The sequence below is a fragment of the Eretmochelys imbricata genome, chromosome 1, assembly GCF_965152235.1.
Source record: "Eretmochelys imbricata isolate rEreImb1 chromosome 1, rEreImb1.hap1, whole genome shotgun sequence".
NCBI lineage: Eukaryota > Metazoa > Chordata > Testudines > Cheloniidae > Eretmochelys > Eretmochelys imbricata.
In genome coordinates this window covers 152,174,968-152,197,796 of record NC_135572.1, presented here as the reverse complement: position 1 = coordinate 152,197,796, position 22,829 = coordinate 152,174,968, and the positions used below count along the sequence as shown (strand labels likewise).

General features: G+C 40.6%; 1 protein-coding gene across 1 annotated transcript in view; it reads left to right on the top strand.

Moving 5' to 3' along the window:
• Positions 1-22,829, top strand: part of CFAP47 (cilia and flagella associated protein 47) — a 627,152-nt gene that overhangs the window by 175,231 nt on the left and 429,092 nt on the right. The window contains exons 34-35 of the mRNA XM_077807214.1: positions 5,104-5,201; positions 5,539-5,655. Coding sequence (XP_077663340.1) covers positions 5,104-5,201; positions 5,539-5,655 — 215 coding nt within the window. The remainder of the gene's footprint in view (positions 1-5,103; positions 5,202-5,538; positions 5,656-22,829) is intronic.

Genomic DNA, 22,829 nt, shown 5'->3' with positions numbered 1-22,829 from the left:
GGATGGTGAGTCACTTCAAAATAATGTTGCCATTCCTCAAAGGCCATCCTAGTTGCTTGGAGCTCCTTATCCATGATCTCCTAGTTCTGTTTGGGAGTAAGCTTCCACGAATAATAGGCATGTGGGTGTAGTGTTTTGTTCGGATCCGTATTGTTGGGAGAGTCTGACCCTGATTCAGACTAGAGGCATCAGCTTCTTCCAGAAAGGTTCACGAGGCATCAGGATGGCCAGTATGGGTGCAGTGGTAAAGGCGAGATTCAGCTGATCAAATCCATGTTAGGTGTGGGGGACCACTGGCACAGGCCATTTTTCCAGAGCAGAGCATAAAGGATCAAATGCACACTTCTCAAGCTTAGCATAGAGTCCATGCGGCCGTAAACTCTCAAGAACCGCTCAAGCACGACAAGTGTTTGTAGTTTGTAGGATTGTCTGAGAAGACCAGGATGTTGTCTAGATAAAATACTATATATTGGTCCAGAATGTCCTGGAACACTTTGTTTATAAACTGCTGGAAGGTAGTGGGGGCTTTGGTCAGACGGAACTGCAACACCAAGTGTTCAAAATGACCACAGTGCATTCAGAAGGTGGTCTTCCATTCATCATCTTCCCTAATGCACATGAGGTTATAGTCTCCTGGGAGGGCCACTTTAGTAAATATATGGGGAGTCCCCATGTGATCCAGTAACTAAGGAATCTGGGGCAGAGAGTACTGATTCCTTACCCTTGATTCAGGGCACGGTAGTTAACAGAGTCGGAGATGACTGTCTCCTTTCCTAACAAAGAGGAATGGAGCACTGGCCAGTGATGTTGATTTGTGGATAAATCCTTGGACCAGATTCTCCTGAAGGTATTGACAGAGCACAGCCAGTTCAGGTTTGGACATGGTGTAAATCTGCCCAAATGGCACTTTTGCCCCCAGCTGTAGTTCTGTGGGACAGTCGTAGACCTAATGTGTTAGGAGACTTTCTGCATTCTTTTTTTCAAACACATCGGCACAATTCTGGTATTTTGGGAGAAGTTCCGATGTAGCTTCAGGGAGTGCCCATCCTGTGCCAGAGCCTCTGACAGTGCTGTAGATAAAATACAGAAGGGAAGCTGATTTCTTATACTTTCTAGTGATGAAAGGATCATGATGGGTCAGCCAGGGAATTCAAATGATCAGAGGGAAGTGCTGGGAATTAATCACACTGAATTATATTGTCTTACAGTGCCCTGGGATGACTGCTTCCGGAGGGGTGGTTTCTTCAGTCAGGGGGCCTGAAGAAAGAGGGGACCCATCAACAGTGTGTCTCAAGTCTGGAGCAACCCTGTGTTGCAAAGGGATTCACAGAGCCCAAGCTGTTGTGGCATCTCTACATGGGCCATCTTTTCTTTTATTTCTTCCCACAGATTCCACTGAAACTATACAGTTGTGCCACCTCATTCCATTCAGTTTCTGCTGTTATACGGCAGAAGGGTACCATGTAGATAGCCACTATATCCTGCCCCTGCTGGAGTTTTCTCAGAGCAGCCTTGGCTGTTCGAGCTCAGTGCAGATCATTAAATATTACCGACATGGATTGGAAGAAAGCATTCCAATTCAACAGTACTGGACTGTCATTTTCCAGAAGTGAGGAGGCCCAGTATAGTGATTTAGCAGGCTAACTACCAGGCTTATGGACTGATCAAAGGCATAGGCCTGGGGTTATATTGGGAACAGGAATTGACATTGGTAAATGAAATCCTGGAACCACTGGTGGGGCCCATCAAAACATTCTGGCAGGGGAACCTTATGCTCTTGTTCAGGGCAGGATGCTTCAAGTCATGCCCAAAGTTTGGTGTTTTCTGTCCACAGCTCATCTACTTTTTTCTGGAGTAGGTGGTTCACCGTGGGCGGTTGCACAATCTGATCCTACAAGGCTTGATTAGCTGCCTGAAAGTGGGTGGCCCAGGCGGGTGAGTCTGGTGCTTCCAGAGGTAGTGGCTGGACTGCTGGATCCGTTCCCCTCATGCTCAGCCCACTCCTTTGGGTTACAGTGGTCTATACAAGCTGTCAGGGCTGGGGCGTGGGCAACCTGGCATAGGGCTTAGTGTTGGGTATGGACTATGGGTCCAGAGGCCAGGAGCCACTTACCATGAATCGGGCTGGGTTGGAACACCAGGAGATCAGAATTGAGAGAAAAAAATGGAAGGCAGAGATTGAGTCAATTACCAAGAGTCTGGCTGAGTCAGGATACTAGGAGGTCAGATTCAGGCAACAAAACCAGACAGCAGGATTAGGCAACAGAACTGGGAAGCAGCAGGTGAGGCTGAGGGAGGATATCAGGAGGTCAGGATTAGCAGGCAGGAAAACACCATACCAGCAGTCCAGGGCAGGGTGAAGCCTAGCTGTATGGACAACTTCTTATTCCCTCCTCTGGCTTCCTCCTCTAGCGTCTGCGGGCCAGTCAGGAGCCTTGGAGCTCTCCCAATCGGGCGGGGCTTGTGCCTCAGTTGGGCTTCATTGACCCTTGTCCCAGCTGCTGTTTATGAGCTTCCAGGTGGAGTATTGGTGGCTCCCAGGCCCCCCACGGACTTGGATTTGAGATCGGCAGGGCCTGATAGATAAGAAGGTAGAAATCCTAACATTCACTGCTCATTTTTTTTTTTTTAGTACTGTAATTTCAAAAAGAAAGTATGACATGTCCAAACTGTGTTCATTCCATACAACCTGCCTGAGAAAAATCCTCCGTATCTTTTGGCCCAGAACAATCTCAAACCAAGATCTATTGACACAGTGCAGCCAAGAGGATATGAGCACCATCATTGCCCAGGAGGCGTTGGAGATGGATCGGTCATGTGCTTCGGATGGAAACTGATTCCATCACCAGAGTAGCAATAAGATGAACACTCGAAAGCAAGTGAAAACGAGGCCACCTGAAAACAACATAGCGAAGAGTTGTGGAAGCTGAGCTAAAAAATCTGGGGCACCCTGAGAAACCATTGAAAGATTTGCCAGAAACAGACAGGAGTAGAGGAACTCCGTCACTGCCCTGACCACCAGAGGCGTAATAGGAACATGATGATGAATTTCAGTCATCTTCTGCTGAAGGTTGCAGTCTGACTATTTTAGTGAGTAAGGACATATAGGAATTCTTTCATGATATATTCCTCCTTCTGAGTCACTGGATAACTAGATGTTTCAGACAGGCAATATTAAGCCTCTTATGTAGCCTGAATTCCTGAGATGCACAAAGTATTTTTTTTCCTGCTCTGATGCTTACTTTTTGGAGCATGTACCATTTATAACAGATATCCTCCTCTCTTGGGTCTGTGCTTCTAGTAGGAAGCTTCTTGGAAGGGCAGTCCTATAGCAAAAGTTCTAAAGTATTTGACTTCAGCAGGAAGGATAGTGCGCTTCCCTTTTGTGAAACCATTTCCATCGCTACTGCCTGTACCTACGAGTTCTTCTCTTCCTGCTGGTGGTAGTGGAGCTCCCTAGAGATCACTCTGCTGTTCTCAGCAATTTGCTTTTATAAACTTCTTATTTATTTCATAGCATGCCTTTCTTCAAAAAGTCACTGTAATCTCTCTATTGCCTCTTATTTCTAAAACATTTGAACAGGATCTGTTTATTATATGTTGTTTCTGAATATTTGGTCATGTAACATGCCTTTTCCAGGCTGTTATAACCTGACAGGCCTCAGTAGGTGGGAGTGAAGTGACAGCCAGAGACATTGTGCTCAGTGGAAGATGGGATGAGCCCAATCTGTGATAGCCAAGCCAGGGGCCATACCCACAGTGCTCTTTAGATTTAGGAACCTAGAACCAGACTTGTTCAAAGGATTTGTGTTAGGCAAGCAAAACAAAGGCTTTCGTGATGAGGAGGCAGGATTCTGAGCCCACTGTAACTGATGAAAAAATGACACAATTAAAATGAATGTAAGCCGGCACATGTACTGTACTTCATAAATTATGAAAATTGGATAGCAAAGTAGCAGTAATTTAACAAAATACAAGTGGTTTTCTAAACACTTGAAAGGCTCTCTGTTTTAAATTAATGATATATAGACACTGACCAAAATCCTTTTGTTTAAGTATAAGTTAATAATTACTTTAAAGGTTTTAAAGAGTATGTCAGGTTAAGATTTTACATCATTAAACTGTTCCCTTAGTTTGTTAAAGTTTTGCTTTTTAAGAGTGGGGGATAAATATTTTAAGCGCTGATGTGTTAAATATTAAAGCTGGAAAACATAATTGCCAATTATGAAATACTGGCAACTTAACTGAGTGATTACTTTTCACAAAAGTACCAGGAAAACAAAGATGATTCAATTATCTGAGGAATCAGAGTGCATATGTGAAGCAAAGGTAGAACTAGTTGTCTGCTTAATTGTGCATCCGTAAATGGAAACTGTTCAGTTTCATTTACATAACACTTGTTGACTAATTAGTGCCAAATAATTTAATGGTTTAAACAAAATAACAAAAAACCAAAACAAGTTGCACTGGCATGGCCTACATGGTTTATCTTTAAAGTATTCAAGTGTTTTCTTGCATTTCAGGGGCTTTGTATAAATATCAGTGCCCCTGTGAATGGAAGGAAACTGTGTGTGTGTGTGCGCGCACGCAAACATCTATAACCCAAGCACTTAAACAAATAGAGTTAAGGACTTCATGAATCTTAAACATCCCACATAATGAACAAGATGCCAACCCACCTGCCTTTCTTCCTGTTTTTTGAGTCCTTTTAATTGTATTTCAAGTGGCTGAAAAGAACTGGGGATAGTTACACTGGAAATCCCTTTGTGGTGAATATTCAGCTGCATCATAGTATGCAAGTCGTCATTTCTGTACCCTGGATGGTTCTGGCACACACCCAATATGTTCCCAACAACATTAATTTACAGAAGAGAATATACTTGGAGCACTTTAGTACAGATGAGTAACTTATCTTTAGTAGTTATTTCATAAGTCATCCTTTCTGTGAAAAGTTAAGGTAAACCTCTCAAGGGAGAAAAAAAGAAGTACTTGTGGCACTTGCTTACTCCTTTTCTTTTTGCAGATACAGACTAACACGCCTGCTACTCTGAAACCTGTCAAGGGAGAAGATAATTCTAACCTGTGCTATATTGTTTCAAACAGGTGAAGTACCACCTATGAGATGGATAGTAAATTTTGACAGAGATCTTCTAGATGGTCTGGTATTGGCAGCACAGGTGGCAGCTTATTGCCCATATTTGGTAAGAACTTTTTTCATATCTTTTTATTTTAAAAAAACGTTGTCAGTTTATAACTGGACGAGCAGTACTTAATCTAAGTATTTATTACTACTGTGGTTATCCACTTTCACTTTGGAACTTTCAGATTTCAGGAACTTTAAAAGATGAAGCCATATATATATAGCAAGTCTTGAATTATTATTTCAGTGATACTCTTTTCTTGAGTATGCACTTAAGATGGAATATTTAGTTCAGGGTGTATATGAACATTCATGTAATAATGAGAAGATGAAAAAATATATATATACTTAGTTTTCTCCAGTACAATACAATGAGTTTGATTTTATCGTCCATACAGATTTCAACTCACTTTGTGAATATGTATACTAATCCGGGAACTCCTGAACAATGTTTGCACAATTGCTTGATACTCGTGAATGCTTTTCATGCTGTCAGCCTTGATATAGGTGTACAGGTAAATGTTTTTCTATCCCATTCACATTTTGAATACTTTTTGTTATTTTACTATTAATAATATCTTGCATATCATTTGGGTGAGAATGAGATGAAGTGAACTTTTTGTGATGCACTGTTAAAATGTAGAAACTGAAATATTGCTTCATATAAAACTACTGCATTTTACACACACACACACACACACTTAGACTATAATTCCGCTGAGGGAGCTGACCTCATAAACCACAAAATTTTGAAGCTTGAGTGGTTTATTAATATTATTGAAGTTCCAAGAATAAATTATAGAAAAAATTGTTTGCATCCAGGAACATTGGTCACAGAATCATAGACTTTAAGGTCAGAAGGGACCATTATGATCGTCTAGTCTGACCTCCTGCACAGCACAGGCCACCAGCTCCTGTAAAACCCCTACTTATGTCTGAGCTATGAAGTCCTCAAATCGTGGTTTAAAGACTTCAAGGTGCAGAGAATCCTCCAGAAAGTGACCCGTGCCCCACACTGCAGAGGAAGGCGAAAACCCCCCAGGGCCTCTACCAATCTGCCCTGGGGAAAAATTCCTTCCCAACCCCAAATATGGCGGTCAGCCAAATCCTGAGCATGTGGGCAAGATTCATCAGTCAGACACCCAGGAAAGAATTCTCTGTAGTAACTCAGATCCCACCCCATCTAACATCCCATCACAGGCCATTGGGCATATCTACCGCTAGTAGTCAAAGATCAATTAATTGCTAAAATTAGGCTATCCCATCATATCATCTCCTCCATAAACTTATCAAGCTTTGTCTTGAAGCCAGATATGTCTTTTGCCCCCACTGCTTCCCGTGGAAGACTGTTCCAGAACTTCACTTCTCTGATGGTTTAGAAACCTTCGTCTAATTTCAAGTCTAAACTTCCCGATGGCCAGTTTATATCCATTTGTTCTTGTGTCCACATTGGTACTGAGCTTAAATAATTCTTCTCCTTCCGTGGTATTTATCCCTCTAATATATTTATAGAGAGCAATCATATCTCCTCTCAGCCTTCTTTTAGTTAGGCTAAACAAGCCAAGCTCATTGAGTCTCCTTTCATAAGACAGGTTTTCCATTCCTCGGATCATCCTAGTAGCCCTTCTCTGTATCTGTTCCAGTTTGGATTCATCCTTCTTAAATGTGGGAGACCAGAACTGCACACAATATTCCAGATGAGGTCTCACCAGTGCCTTGTATAATGGTACTAACACCTTCTTATCTCTACTTGAAATACCTCTCCTGATGCATCCCAAGACTGCATTAATTTTTTTCACAGCCATATCACGTTGGCGGCTCATAGTCATCCTGTGATCAACCAATACTCCGAGGTCCTTCTCCTCCTCTGTTACTTCCAAGTAAGGTGTCCCCAGTTTATAACAGAGATTCTTGTTATTAATCCCTAAATGCATGACCTTGCACTTTTCACTATTAAATTTCATCCTATTACTATTACTCCAGTTTACAAGGTCATACACATCTTCCTGTGTGATATTCCGGTCCTTCTCTGTATTGGCAATACCTCCCAGCTTTGTGTCATCTGAAAACTTTATTAGCACATTCCTACTTTTTATACTGTAAAATTTTCAGACATGCTGAAATTTACTTTTTCAATGGGGCTTTGACTTCTAAATCACTTAGGAACTTTTGAAAACGTTGCATGTAGACCATATTTACAGGTTGGGGGACTGTATCCTGTAAAGCAATGACTCTGAAATGGATTTAGAAGTCATTATAAATAGCTAGCTGAATATGAGCTCCCATTTCAATTCTCTAGCTGCTTGTTTCTCATCTGGTGGGATACACAGCCCTTTGGGGGTCACACAAGGCAAGCAGGGGGGCGTCCGTGGCACTGGACATTTTTTTAAAATCTAAAGCAATTAAAATCTTGCTCCCTTACTCCCCACACGTCCTTATTCTTTGTTAGTCTTTCAAAAACCATGCATGAATAACACACAGATTTATCATTGTTATCCTGGATACATTTTTACTTTTACAGTAAATAGAAAAGGATAATGAAAATTATTGACTTTGTATAAGAGGCCATTGACCTGAAAAGTGTATGTAACGCTTCTCTAGTTGAAAGGGGTACTGTGGTTATTAGGTGTATAAATAAAGGCATATCAAGTAGGGGTAGGATTTATGGGATGAAATTCTAAGGTTGACATTAAACAGGAGGGCAAACTATGATTGTAATGGTCCCTTCCAGCTTCAAAATCTGGGAATCTATTCTGGACTTGGGTTGGGATATTGTGTGTGCAAACTTCTTTCAGTTTGAAAGATTTTAGGGGTTTTTAGGGCCATTTCTTGTTGCTGCTGGGAGTGGTAAAATTTTCAATCTGGAAAAAATTGAAGTGTGACGTGTGTGTGTACGCACGTTTGCATCCACACGTACAACTTTGGACTATACTTTTGGATTCAGGAATTATTCCTAAGACTTCACCGTCCTATGGTTTGAGACTGCATACATCTTGTAAAACAAGCGACTTTACCACCATTAACTTCCCATCATCAGCTTTTTTAAAAAAAAACCAGCCTGAAGATGTCCATAATCATGGGCTGCAGCTAGCTAAAATTTGGGGAAAATACTGTACTTGTACCTTTTGGTGGTGGGGTATTTTTATAACTGATCTCATACAGCATATCTCTGGTGTGAAATGTGAAATTCATCACAGTAACATTTGCTCTTTTCATATTTCAAATATTGCCACCCCATGTACAATTTAAAAGATATTTTGGATTTGGGGACAGTGGGGAGGTGGACCTGTTCTGATTTCATTTTTGAAAAAGTTCTTAATTCTTGCTTTACTGAGTGAAGTTTGCATTTCCTTTCTCCTCCCTACTAAGCATTCAAGTTCATTGTCCTGAACACATGGGAAGAAAGACAAGATACCAGGGATGTGTTTTAACTAGGTTACAACTTTATTAACTCATCCGGAAACTATCTGGCAATAATTGGTATAGTGCAGATCATCTTTCCTTCTGTAATCTGGTCAACCTTGTGGAGGGCTGCTGTCAGCCCCCACCTTTGCACAGCTGGTCACACCCCATTGCTGGGACCCCACTGCCCTCTTCTCATATCAAGGTTAAGGGGTTGCAGAAAGGGGGTTGTCTTCGAGCTGTACCTGATATCAGGAGCCCCAACCCCATTCCCAGGTTCTTAGGGGATGCCTTTCCCTAAATCCACTACCAGTTACAATTTATCAGGAAACCAGAACTCTATCAAATGAATACCTGCACTGGACACCTGCCAGCAAGAGGTGCCAGCCATTAACTTGGCTGTCTTGGCTGCCCAGCTGGGTTCCCAGATGGTTAACATTTCCCTTCCTCACATCAGACAAAAATATATATGCTCCCTCATGTGGGTAATCACCAATCCACCCTGCTAGCACGCAAATTTAACCACCTCCTGAATCATGCACCTTCTGACCTTGTCAACCCTTGGAGGCCCAGTGGCTCCTCACTGCAACATTTCAGACCAATTTCCATTACCCCTGGGATCTGCTTTAAATCTCCATGCTGTCATGATTAAATCAATCATTTTACAAAATTTCAAATTATTCTCACCCAGGTGTATATTAATAATTTCAGATGGCTGCTTCCTGGCTGCCAAAGAGTGTAAGAGGGACATCAGCTGTTCCCCTAGCATGCCCCTTTCCTTGTCAACTCAGAATCACCTCACCACTGAAGCCTTGCTGTGAACTACCAGCGGAACTGGTTGCCTGCCTATGGGGCCAATACATAATACTTTGCCCATTCATCCAAATACTTCTCTTATGCCCTGTTGCCTTGCTCCTGAAAAATGTCAAAAACAAAAAAAAAATTGGCACATTCACACCGTTGGTCTCTAGTTTCAACCAGGGGGTCTCACATATGTCCTGTATTCATTCAAATGCCATCGAACAATTGTCTGTGTCCCTTGAGCCCCCATTCCTAGTTGTGCTGCAGATGTCACCACCTAAATCCTGAAAGGAATGTTTTGAAAGAATGGGATCCAATTTTGCTAGAAGGTAAGCCTGGCAGTATAAGCCCTTTTAAAAGACTGCCACAAACTTGAATTTTTGAGGTAGTTCCTGTCAACATGAAGAAAGAGTGGCCATCACCAGCCAACCTCAGCCCTATATAAGTTCTTAAAGGTACAAATGAGCATGTCCCTGCCTCCCCACCCTCATGCAGTACTATGGACTCACCATGCCATCCCTGGTCTGTCTTTGGCATTCTCAGGGTCAAGATGACTGTTTGCTCACCCAAGCTGTAAATCCCTAAACTCCAAATATCTGTTTGAGGTACCCATTGCTGACCCAGGCACCAAATTGCTGACTTTGAATGCTCCGAAAATGCAAGTGGGAAAACTGCCTTGAACAAAGATGTCTCCTGGCCGCATCAACGTACGCAGTGAAGAACTCCCTCCAGTTTCTGAAGAATCTCAATAGTGATGCATCATTGGGGATCTTCCCTGGGGTTTGTGGAATATGACCACTCATTTAATAGCCTCCTAATTAAAAACCCACCACAAAGATCTGGATAACATGACAGTTTGCTACAAAATGTGGTGCCTGATGATGCCAACCGGTAGTGTACCAGTGACACGACACGCTGATGTGGTCTTCAGGAATTGGCTAAATCTTACACAGGCCCACTCTAGCCTGAATTTAAGTAAATTCTATAAAACATGCAGCATTAGCCCTAAATGTTCATGGTGCTACTAAATCACTGCACTAATCCAAGAGAAGTCATGAGGCAAAGTTCCAAAGAGCCTGCAGTATTTGTTTGGGTTCCTTGTTGGCACCTGGTGCCAAGTTTTGAAATCTCTCCACGTGTAATAGAAACAAAGCATCCACTATGTCGTTATTAATCCCAGGGACACTTTTAGCAACAATATAGATATATAAATTAAAACACTGCAGTGAAAATGTCCTAACCAACCTCATAACCCTGAGTGATTTGCAGGGCTGGCTATTAACATGTATCATTGCCAGGTTGTCACTCTAGATCTCACTCTTTTTTTCAGTTCATAAACTCCATCCCCCAAATTGTCACTGCTATGAAAATAGGGGGAAAAAAATCCAAGAATGTGATTTCATTAACTATCCCACTTTGTATCCAGTCAGTGGACCATATCCCTGAGCACACCACCTGTGATGGTGGAAATCCTCAAATCCAGTGCCCCTGTTGCATCTGACTGAACTTTGAGGACTGCCTTTAGCAATGAATCCTGTTTTCAAAAATAAGCTCCATTAAAGTGAGTTAGAAAACGATGCCATGCCCAGGAATCCTCCTGTATTTCTTTGGTCACTCTTATAAAATGATTCGGCCTTGTTATCTCTAAGCATGCAGAACTTATGTGATTGATCGAGAGGGCCAGCATAGCCAAGAAGGTTACTTTGCACAAACTGCAGGCTATTATTGTTCATCTTAATTTTGCCATGACTCAGTGTGCAAAATTAAGATAACCAAGTTTATTCACATGGAGTCTGGAGATACCACTCTCTGTGTCTAACTCTATTCCTAAACAGGTCAGCTTGGTGTAGGACCCTCTGTTTTTCTTCTGTCGGGAGTAATCCCAGGTCAAGGTAATGTGTACCACCTATTGCAAGCCTGACTCCTGTACCAAAGCCCAGTCCATCACCATGCTGAACTTTTTAAATGCTGAGCATGACATTGAGTGTCCCATTGGCATGGCCTTGTCAAAATGAAATTGACTTTAAGAAGGAAAAAATCCCTGAGGATATAGTGGTAGCAGCCAAAATTCCTACTTAGAGTCATTTCACTAATGTTGCTCTGGAGCCACAAGCCCTCACAATGTTCACAGCAGTGTCAAAAGGAGAGTAGTGTACCAAACAAAGTTCTGGGCCTGTCACGTCACTTGCTGAGCTTCTCTATCGTAAACAGTTGGTGGATTGAACAATATTCCCTACGTGTCTTTTGAGGGACCAACCGCAAAAGAGAGACTCACAGGTCAGACCTAGTCAAGCATGTGAATGGTCCTGTAATTTTGTTAATGATTTATTTGTTGTGCAATTTGTCTCCTTGCTGTGCGACTCAAACCTTCAATAGACTTTTATTAAGAGACTTAATGAGAATTCTAATTCCTTCATATGGTAGCCTGAATCCTAATATAAACACTTCCCCTAAATATGCCCCCTCTATCTGATTAGGGTAACCCTAAAGGAGTATCTGAAGCATCTTGAATTTAGCGAGGGATAAATCTGTCCCATGCCCATGCTAGTTGGTCCACTGTCTAATGATGGGGGAGCACAGTGAATAACCTTTTTTCACACTGGATTGGGACTTTCCCTGATGGGGCAAGATAATTGTGTGCCCTGTGGATGCCAATGCACTTCTCATGTGCATATTTATATTTGTAGAAGTTTCAGAAATGTCTCTCTCCATTGAAGGCCAAGCATACCTTACTGCAAGCATTGGGCCTCTGGTCAAGTTGCCACAGAACCAATACACTGCTATCCTTCTGTAAGCATGGCAATACCCAATCTGGAGGTCCTTTGCCACTCACCAGAAGTCATTTGCCTGATGCCACCTCATTCCTGGACATGCTGCCACCTGTAATCTAAATTCCTTATCATAATAGGTCCATGCCATGCACCAAATGTTCTATGCCTGCCAAATTATGTCCTTGCACTGGAGCAAGGCTGAACTTCTCTCTGGGTATTTGGCAGACAGCACACATGCATCTGTCAAAAAATCAGCTTGCCAGTTTTCCCAGGTCCAAGTAATCCTAGGACCCTTGGAATTCGCAGTGTCCATCTCTTTTCTCTTTGCCCTATTTTCCATCAGAGCCTCCCTCTGCAATTTTGAGAATTTTTCTATATATTCTACCAATATTTTCCCTTTAGTGGCTTTGAGAAGATGCACCCCAGTAGGGAAGATGCCATTGTATGAGCCTGTCCTTCTCCACCTGAAGGAGACTAACTGCCAGCATTAATGGCACTATCCATTCCATCTGACCCCCAACACATTCTTCTCTGTGGCTCCCACCCATATATTCCAAGCCTGAGAAAGATTCAGCACCTCATGCTTACAACTCCCTGATTTGTAACCTCTACCTCACTATAGAGATCAGCATCCATTTGGCTACTGCTAGTTCCCCAATATGGAGCCCCCACTGGTTGCGCACGAGTGCTCTTGCCAACTTTCCCAAAAAGGAATGTGTCTGTATTTTTGGGTGATGAGTTGCATTGCATCCTTGCATTGTGCCTGGTATTAGTTGTGATAATTCCTTTTCGGTAAAATGTAATAATGATACTAAGCACTTCTACAGCACCACTTAGTATGATGTGGTTGTGGAGCTGCTGAAGGCAATTCAATTTACTTAACTTTCCAAGGAATGGGAGTTAAGAGTCAGTTTGTATTTTTGTTTGGGATATGGGTGAGTAGTAGTGACTGAGCAGATAAAGTTCCTCACTCTGGAGCAGTACTGAATTGCTTTTAGTCAGATCACTATGAGCTGAAATTGAAGAACGGGAGAGGAAGGTAGTGTTTCAAGTATGGTCCTAAACAGTTGTATATGAGTCCCAGACTAACAGCAACAGGCATAATTTTTATTGCACAACCCCCCCTAAAATGTCAAGGTCAAAAATTTGAGTATTTGTATATTTTTAGTATATTTGAAGACATATTCTGAGAAATGTGTTTTTCTGTTGTAAATATGTATTGACGTGTGGATTCCTGGAGTCTGTAAACAGTGTGTATAACAAAGTGAGATTCCAAGAGCAGATGTGATTAAATTGGAGGTAAGAAACACAGCTGTAGTTGAGAATTCAGAGCCTGACACAGAGGCTATTTTACTAGGTCAAGTCGGGCAGGAGCAAGGCAGATATGTCACATGTTTTGGTGATGAAATTGGAAATTTTGTTTGTCGCTAAAAATCAAATTCTTCCTTGATGTGAAAACTACATCAAATTCTTCAGAAACCCCAAAGGTTCTAGTGCCAGAGTGAAATTAAAGTTTACAACACCATGGGAGGTGTTTAGCGTTAGTTTCATAGTACAGATAGAAAAACTAATGCACCGAGGTTAAATAACTTGTTCAAGGTTACACGACCAGACAGTGGCAGAGCTGAGAACAGAACCCAGGTCTCCAAGTCCTGTGCTTTAACCACTAACCTAGGCTCCTAAAAATAAATACACTTAGGAAAATTGACAGGATTTAGGGAGTACATATTTTAAAGTGATTGATTGGGATTCATCATATGTTTTTCTCTAATAATACTGTAAATATTTTCCATGGATCCTTGTCCTTTGGTAATAGGAGTTTACAGTGAAATACATGAATGATCTTGCTGAACTATCCTAACTTGGACTATTACTGGAATACTCTTGTCTCATAAATTCTATAGGTTAAGGCATTCCAGCAGTATCAACAGGCTGCTTCACTATATCAAGCTATTACCTCTTCTGAACTTTAATGGCAGTCTTGTATTATTTGATGAGGATGGTGGTGACAATGCAAGCTGTAACATTTATTAGATCTGGAATGGATGACATTTTCAATCAGTTTCCGGGGAGAGTATCTAAGATTCTGTAATTACTAAGAAGTTCAACTGACTGAAGGCATACAGCCTCCAACTGTAAGTTTAAATGATTCATTTGTTGGAGAGTTCAAGGCCTTTAAAAAATCCCCTTTTTGGCTGTGATTGAGACTTGTTCATTCAAGATGGATTATTTGTGGAGAAAGAAAATCCTTCTGTGTTTCACTTGCCTAATCATAAGTGACAGTAACACCCTGGAGTGTTAGTGGAAGACTTGGTTTTTTTTAGATTTGTTTTGTTTTCCTGTATTTTATTACTATAAAAACAAACATGGATAGCACAAGATTGGAGACCCAGAGGATGATATTAAAATGGGGGAGGATGGTAAGGGCTTGGGCTTGTCAGATTTAGTTTCCCCCTTTCAAATAGCTAGGGTAGAAGGAACAGTGGGCAAGAGGAATCCACTCGAGGAACTCCGAAGTGCTCTGGTCTGTCTGACTGCATGAGGATAATAGTGTTGCCACTTCTGCTTTAAACCAAGTAGACTGGAGTGACGTGGGTATCAGAGAAACCATAGAAGATATTCTAGTAAGCAATGCCAGTGATAACTATGGACAAGGACTTTGCCCATCCTTAAAGGAAGGAAGGAATAGAGTTTTCTTTTGTTGTGGAGTAAGATGCAATATGACTTGGTGATTACCTGGCTGCATAAGGAAAGAAGAAAAAAAGGGAGGAGACAAAGATGAGCCTGAATTAGGGAAGGTTGAAGATCATGTCAGTAACAATGGAGAAAGGCAGAAATGGACCATGGTGCAGTCAAATTGTTTAACTCTTCAGAATATCTGAGGGTTTATCGAAACAGTCTACAGCTTAATTTATTGGTCACCAGAGGAATAACTGAAAGTACTCATATGAACTTCTAAGTAATTATAGGATATCTGATTCTTTTCCTGGGACCTCATTTAATATGCCATCTATTCTTTTATCCTAGTCATCTCTGCTGATTATCTATGCTGCTTGGTCTTCATTTTCCCAATATTTCCCTCTGGGAAAGCACTCTTAACTGCACTTCTTGACAAAACCAACTTTAAGGAGTTCTTTCAAAATCCTTGGATAGATTATTAATATCTAAGGAATATTCTAAATATGCAAATTGAAAATTTCGTCTGCCAATTAAAAGAAATTCAAATTAAAATCCTTTTCAGTTTTGGCTGAAACAGATATCTAACATAGTTTGCATTCATGACATGTCTGATATATATAAGCAAAATATAGAAGAGTACAAAAGAGCACCTTGCTTTCTTTTTGCTAGACCGGAAGATGTCTTTCTGTATACTACTGTCCATACTAAACTGGAGCATTTTCAAGTAACTTCTTTGTGCTTGGGTTTAAAAAGTTCAGTGTTCCAAGGCATCCTTCTCAAAGTGGATGCAACAACTATTCCCTTTGATCTATGATCTTGATAAATCAGAACCTCAGATAAAAGGACATTAGCCAGGAGTTTGTCTTCAGTGATGTTCACTGAAATGCTGAGGCCTATTGAAACACAATGTTCCCCACAGCCCCTTCCTCTATCTAGTCATCTTTAGTTTTAAACTCAACTAGAATTATCCTTTGGTGGCCTACGGAATATTGTGAAAGAGAGTGACTGACTTTGAATATAACAAAGGAACTTCATATCTCTAAGAAAAAACTGGTACTTTTTACTCCCATGGGAACAGAAAAGCAACCAAATATTTTTTTTTTTTTGCCAAAGACAGATAATACTTTCTCCAGAAAGGTTTCTAAAGAACTAAAGAGAGAGACAATATTTGCAAGTAAAATATGTAGGTCTGTTCAATGGGGATTTTCATAAATAAGGAGACTGGGAAAAAATGGTCAAGAGTCTAAAATATGGGATACCTAAAGATTAGGTTGGCTGGAAAACAAGAATTGTATTTTGCAAAAAAAGGTTTTGTCATTTGTTTTCATTCCACTAACACCTTTCAAAAATATTTTGCAAAAAGACATCCATCCCCGCATAACGGATACCCACCGATTAGGGCACTTACCTTGGATGCGAGATACCTAAATTCAAGCAGGAGTTGCTTGGCAGAGAGCTGAGTTTGGAAGAAGAGCAGCAACTACGATCTGCTGAGGAGCTTGGAGGAAAGCTGTTGGTGATGCTGACCAAAGCTGGGGACCCCTGATGAGTGGAAGGCTTTGGCAGTGGCCCCCTAGGAAAAGGAAAAGATCCATCTTGGTCAGGGGCAGCTGAGCCCCAAAGCAAGAGGGTTGTGGCACAAGGGTGGATCCTTTGAGCAGGGGTAGGACTCTCAGGCAGGGAAACGTGGAGGAGTAGATACTGAAAGAAGGGGAAACCTTCGGGACAAAGTCATGAGTGAAGGGCTGTGGGAAGAATTGTTACGGTCAGGCAGAGAGGCCTGGAGAGTGGGGCCCTGGATTAGGGGCCAAAGGAACTGAGAACACAGTGTTGATGTTGACCCTGGGGAGTGTGACTTGGTGGTGGTGTCCCAGGAGAGGGGAATCGGAAAAACTAACTGTATGTTTGTTTATTATGGATATTAGAAAATGATTTTATTACAAGGCTGTGTACTGGTGGTCAGCATCGTAGTCTTTGTTCTTGCCACTTCCCTGTTCAGGGTTGGCATCTTTTATGGCCATCTTCCAAACCTCATGATCATACTCCAGAGGCCCTTTACCACCTCATTTTGTTTCCTATCATGGCTTGTTCAACCGTTTGACCATCTCAATGTCTTCATTCCTGTGGTGGAGGGCATACTGATTTTCTTTCGTGTGGCTGGCCAAGTCTCAGTTCTGACCATTAAGATGGGTCCAATTACAGTTAAACTCTACTGTTTAACTTGATGGGCATCTTTTTGTCACGGAGAACTAGGGTAATCTCTGACCATTTTCACCATGCAGAAGGGCACCATTGTTCCTAGGTATATAAATTCTTTCGCTCTTCTAAGCTCTCTGTTGTGATATTTTTTTAGTCTGGATGCTCCTCCCTCAGTTATTATAGCCTCAGTCTGATCAATGTTGTGCTAAGCCCCGCCTACACAAAACTATGTTGCAACTGTACAGAGTTGGTTTACAGGGTCTCTCAATCTTCTGCACATATCACTAACTATAACACTGCTATATGTGAATAAAATATGGCCAGATGCGGGTTTTGTATCAGTCACTGAGACGCTATAGGCTTGTCTCAACAAACATTTAGTTGGCAGGAGACTGAGGTTTGAATCTACCCCTCCCTCACTAGCCTGCCACAGACTCACTGTCCATGTGGACCCTGCTGACTTGCATTAACAGTTTCTTAAAGTGCTTTGATCTAGTCCCATTTAAGGACTAGGTTAACTAGCTGTTAATGCACGTGAGCAGGGTCCACATAGACAGTCTGCAGCAGTGTGGGGGTCGACTCACATCCCAGCATCCCGTGAATTAAATGTTTGTGTAGACAAGCCACATGTCACTTTGTGTGGCCCATAAAAAGGGGAAACTGAGGCAGAGACACTTGTTATGCCATGGCCTGCTGCATGAAGGTGCACAAGGTGAGGCTCAGTTTATGACAGTCAGTCTTTCTCTCAATCTCTCCTGTTGTAACTGTATCACTTTGTATAAATAATTAAATATCCATTGGGCCAGAGAGACACTGACCCCACAGTCTGCTGGCTAGGGCCCTTGCCTGGGATGTGAGATTCTATCCTGGACTTGAGAGATGTTCTTACAAAAGTTTTGTACAAACTGATACATTTCCATGAAAAGTTTAGATTCTGACAAAATGGCATTCTCCAGCAAAAAAATATTAAGTGGCCTGCCTGATTTTTGAGAGTACTGAGCACCCAGCAACTGTTCCAATGACTTATGACTTATTAAAATAAGGCCATTTATTTTTGCACATAAATATGAATTTAGGAGCCTATTTTTGAGTGCCGTATTTTTAAATCTTGATCATTTATATTTTACAAAAGTGTACTTGGTCAGTCACATTTTATTTTCCCTGAAGGCTGCGTGCTTAAGCACCCAAAAGTAAGGAAATTCTTAGTAAGCTTTGAAAATGCTATCTTAACTGTTCTTCCTTTTTTTCTGAAAATTGATATTACATATGCTTTTATCCAATGCTTGAGTACCTCTTTAGTTGGCCCTAATTAAGCTAATTTCCAGCTCCTGGTTCCAAGTTTCCTGCTTACTCTCTAATAGTTTTCCTCTTTTTAGAATGTTGTAGTTCCAAGATGGCTATTCTACTTGGTGTGTCTATTTTTGGGGAGAATCATAGTTGTCTCCTGTGTAATTTATGAAGCAATTTGGTGCACGCTTGACTTAATTTTGTTATTTAACTCGTAACTAAACATTCCAATAAGTATGGATTACTGTGGTTTCAAATACCATCAGAAATGGTACTAGAACTTCCCATTCTCAATTGACTTTCAGGCCTGTAGTTTGTAAAGGTTACCAACCTGCTATCTCTGCTCTGTTTTTGATTCCTTAGATCCTTTCCTAAAATTTTTCTCCACCTCATTTTTCATTGTAGTTCTTGGGCATTGGTAATCACTTATCTTCCCCCTCCACATTTTCCCTTTCTAGCTCACCTATATAGATTAATGATTATGTATATCAACATTAGGAATGAAAATTGTTCCAACTTTCTGATATGCCTAATTAATCATAGTTGCCATTTTTTTCTGAAGTATCCCAAAATTACCCAGTGGAAGTTAATGCTATTTAACTCCTCATGTTATTTAATTTCTAATCCGATATTCACAAAATCCATGCTGGATAACTATGGTGTGATGAAGTATTGTGCTAGTTGGCCTATTTTAGTAATATTCAGGAGATGTAAAATGGGCAGAGTTGTGATTAGATTAGAACAGAGGAGAAAATGAGGAAAAGGCTGATGAAAATGAGAGGGTGCTGAAGAAAGCAGTCATTAGACCATCTGGGAAATTAATATATAGGTGACTTCTCAATTTGTTTTTCTTAGATCACCAAGTAGTTAGTGCTGCTTGCTTTCCTATCTAGTTTTGATATATTCTTCACTAAAACTGTTTAAAATTAGGAGGATATTAATTTGTCAATTTATGTCAAGTCCTCTTGCTTTTACCAGGAGCTCTGTCAGAATAAATCAAAAACCTCTAAAGGAGATTTTCCTCATATTTAAAGAAACTTTGCAAAGTATACAATTTAAAATATAAATCCATTTGACTTTCATAATAATTATTGTGACATTTGCTAATTACTGAAGAGATTTTTTTTTAAGTAAGGGTTTGCTCATGTACAGTTGATCTTATTTTTCTGCTGGATGCTGTAGTGAAGTCATAATGATAAATTTGATTTATATTAATTCCCATAGCAACACTTATTGATATTACAAACGTAAGTGTCTCATTTTAATGCAAGAAACAAAGAAAAAGTTAATCTCCAAAGGAACAAGTTTGTATCCAAGTAAAAGAACTAGAATTAGCTTGTAGCCCATCTTGATCACTTGGGAAGACAAAAGACAATAAGGTTGCCACAAGTAATCTCCTCAGAGATCTTTCCTGTATTAAATGCAAATGAAGGAAGGATAGATGTGTGGAATCATGGGACATTGGAATGACTTCAGTGATGCAAACCTGTTTGACAGTTGCCACTCTATCTGTTTGAGTGGAGGCCAGCAAATAGAGTGCCGTCAGACTTCAAAATGGCTATTAAAGGGGAGGGAAAAGAAACCTTTCAACTTGCTTAAATATTGCAGTGTGAACTTCCAGCGTATAAGTAAGGCAGATAATGGAATTGGCCTGAAACAAAAGATTACAAATACGCTAAAATGTCTGTACACAAATACGGGGAATGTGTACAATTATCAATAAGAACTAGAAGTACAATTAAAATACTGAAATGATAGGAAATGATTGAGAATAACAGAGAAGCTTCAAACCAGTGACTATGAACCACGTCTTCTGTCTTGGGTCTCCATAGAAGATTCTATGCCAGAGCTGCAGAATGGTAGGAAACCATGATTTTTTTTGAGGCATCTCAGGGTAGGTCAACAGCTGCTCTTTGTGGTATTGTCACCAGTTGATCCTATAGATTTCTTGCTCAGTGTATGCCAATTGTATCTTCACTAAGGAGTCTATCACACATGTGCCCAACCTGGAAGAAATAGATAAAAATTGAAGCTCACTCAGTGTGATGTAGTAGAATAATTTACATAGCCTAGTGTGTGTACAGACAAAAATTGCTCTGAGTCCTTTTTAGGAAGTCTTTTACATTTCCACCTTCTTCTCTTCATCTCTGTGTGTGCAGTTGATCTGCCATTTTAACTTATATGGTTCTGAGGAACACACTAAACAGAATTATGTTAATGTTTTCACCCAGACACCACAGTAAGAGAGAGAAGAAATATTTAGGAAATAAGTTATCCAGTGCTGGTCTTCCTTCTGCAATTTGTACCACCTAGGGAAGGGCGCTGACAGCACACCACCACTCCATACCTTTAAACTGGTCCCAGCACCCCACCACCCATACAAGGGTTGAGAGTATTTGGAAGAAGAGGTTATCTCTCTGGTGTACCAAACATTAGGAGCCCCATGCTCACCTTCTCAGGAGTTGCTGTCTCCTAATCTGCTTCCAATTTATTAGGAAGCCAGAGCCTCTGTTAATCAGTTACATACATTGGGCACCTGTCAAGTTGGGACAATATGAGTTTCACAACCTATCCTAATCTACTCACTGGGTTCCTGGGCTGCTGAGGTGAAGGCAAAAAATCTTCGAGGAAACCGTTCCTTCCCAAGGCCCTATAAGGTGCCAAATGGTGCCCCAGGCAGAGGGAATGTGTATTAGCCCTCCCGTTCAGTGTGTGGGAGCCAGTAGGCTTCCACTGTGCTCTTCTGTTCAGCCAATCATCCGCAGAGCCATTCCCACTCCCTTCCTCAAGCCCACAAGGAGGGAAAAGAGAAAAAGTGGTGATGGGGGGAAAGGAGGGGCAATCCTCATAGGGGCCCAAGAGTTCTCTTCCCCTGTTGCCCCGGACAAAGTCTCCCCACCCCTGAAGCTGTTGGGTGAGGGGCTTTGAGGATATTAAGTAGCATTTGTAACATAAAAATACTGCAAAAAGAAAAGGAGTATTTGTGGCACCTTAGAGACTAACAAATTTATTTGAGCATAAGCTTTTGTGAGCTACAGCTCACTTCATCGGATGTAGCTCACGAAAGCTTATGCTCAAATAAATGTGTTAGTCTCTAAGGTGCCACAAGTACTCCTTTTCTTTTTGCGGATACAGACTAACACGGCTGCTACTCTGAAACCTATAAGAATACTGGTTAACTAGTAACCTCGAAGCAAAGATGAGATTTATTGTAAAATAGATTTGGTTAGTACCCATCACCAAGTGAGTACTTTCTTTGAATGAGTAATTTCTTACTAGGAAAAATATCTAAACCTTTAAGTTGAAGTTGGGCAACATATATTTTTAAAAGTAGGCTTAAAATAATGTAGGTTCTAAATTTTTTTTTTTTACTGTTGCCTTAGTTTTTTTCCATACCCCAAGGAAATCCCATGCTGTGTTAAATTGGAGAATGTACAGAATCATTAATAATTAGAATATGAAATAATTTTCAGTACCTGAGTGAAGTTGCTCTGAAGGGCACATGATAAACACCAATAGTCTGTCTACTGAAAATCATATTTTGGTGTCATGCTACTTCAAAGTATTTCCATGTATTAGTTTTTGGTGGGTAGCTACTGTGAAAATTTGTCATTTCCCTTTTGGGAACATGTTGATTCACAGCAGAAACAGCCCACATGTCAAACAGGAACTGGAATTTTTTGCTCAGAGTTAGCTTTTAATTGTTCTTGCAAAGAACCTCACTCAGAGTTTGAAGTGGAGGCATGTAGTATGTAGGCTACAAGTCTCTTTTTACCTACTATTACTTGTGTAGACGAGGAATCAGCTTCAAGAAGTCTTCATTATCATTTTTTACCTGCTTGGATTCAGAATTTTTTAATGATTACTTGGCTGGTTTTTTAAAAATATGTTTAAAAGATATAGGATATAAAATGGCTGAAGCTATTCATTCAATAGTTTTGGAGGAAATTAACTGAAATAGCAGATATGCTGATGAGATAATGTAATATATAACTTAGAGTGAGAGCAGCAATTGTTCCTTTGGGGTAGTGAGTCATTCAGATGGTGACAGATTCCACTGTTGATCTTTGTTTATTTGGAACTGTAATAAATATATACATGTGAGAAACCTATCCTGGGCAAAAAGTGAATATTAATTGGCATTTCTAAATGTAACAGATAACAATTTCCTAACTCAAAAAGTGTTGCATCAACATGGGGAATTCCATATTAGATATTGTTCTAACACATAAAGAAGAATTGATCACAGAACTGAAAATTAATGGTAACTTTGGCACTGGTGATCATGACTTGATCACATTTATAGTGTGCTAACAAACTAAAGCCCAGAGGGATGATATATATATATATATATATACTTGATGTTTAAACGGGCTAGTTTCAGGGAAAGCTGAAAACTATGATGAGCCAGATCAACTGTGAGAAAGAATTTAATAAGAAAAAAGTGATAATTGAGAATTGTTTGACCACTTTACTAGATGCCCAGAAACTACAATCGAGAAAGTAGGCCACATGGGTTAAAAAAAGACCTGGGTTAGTGGGGAAGTGGA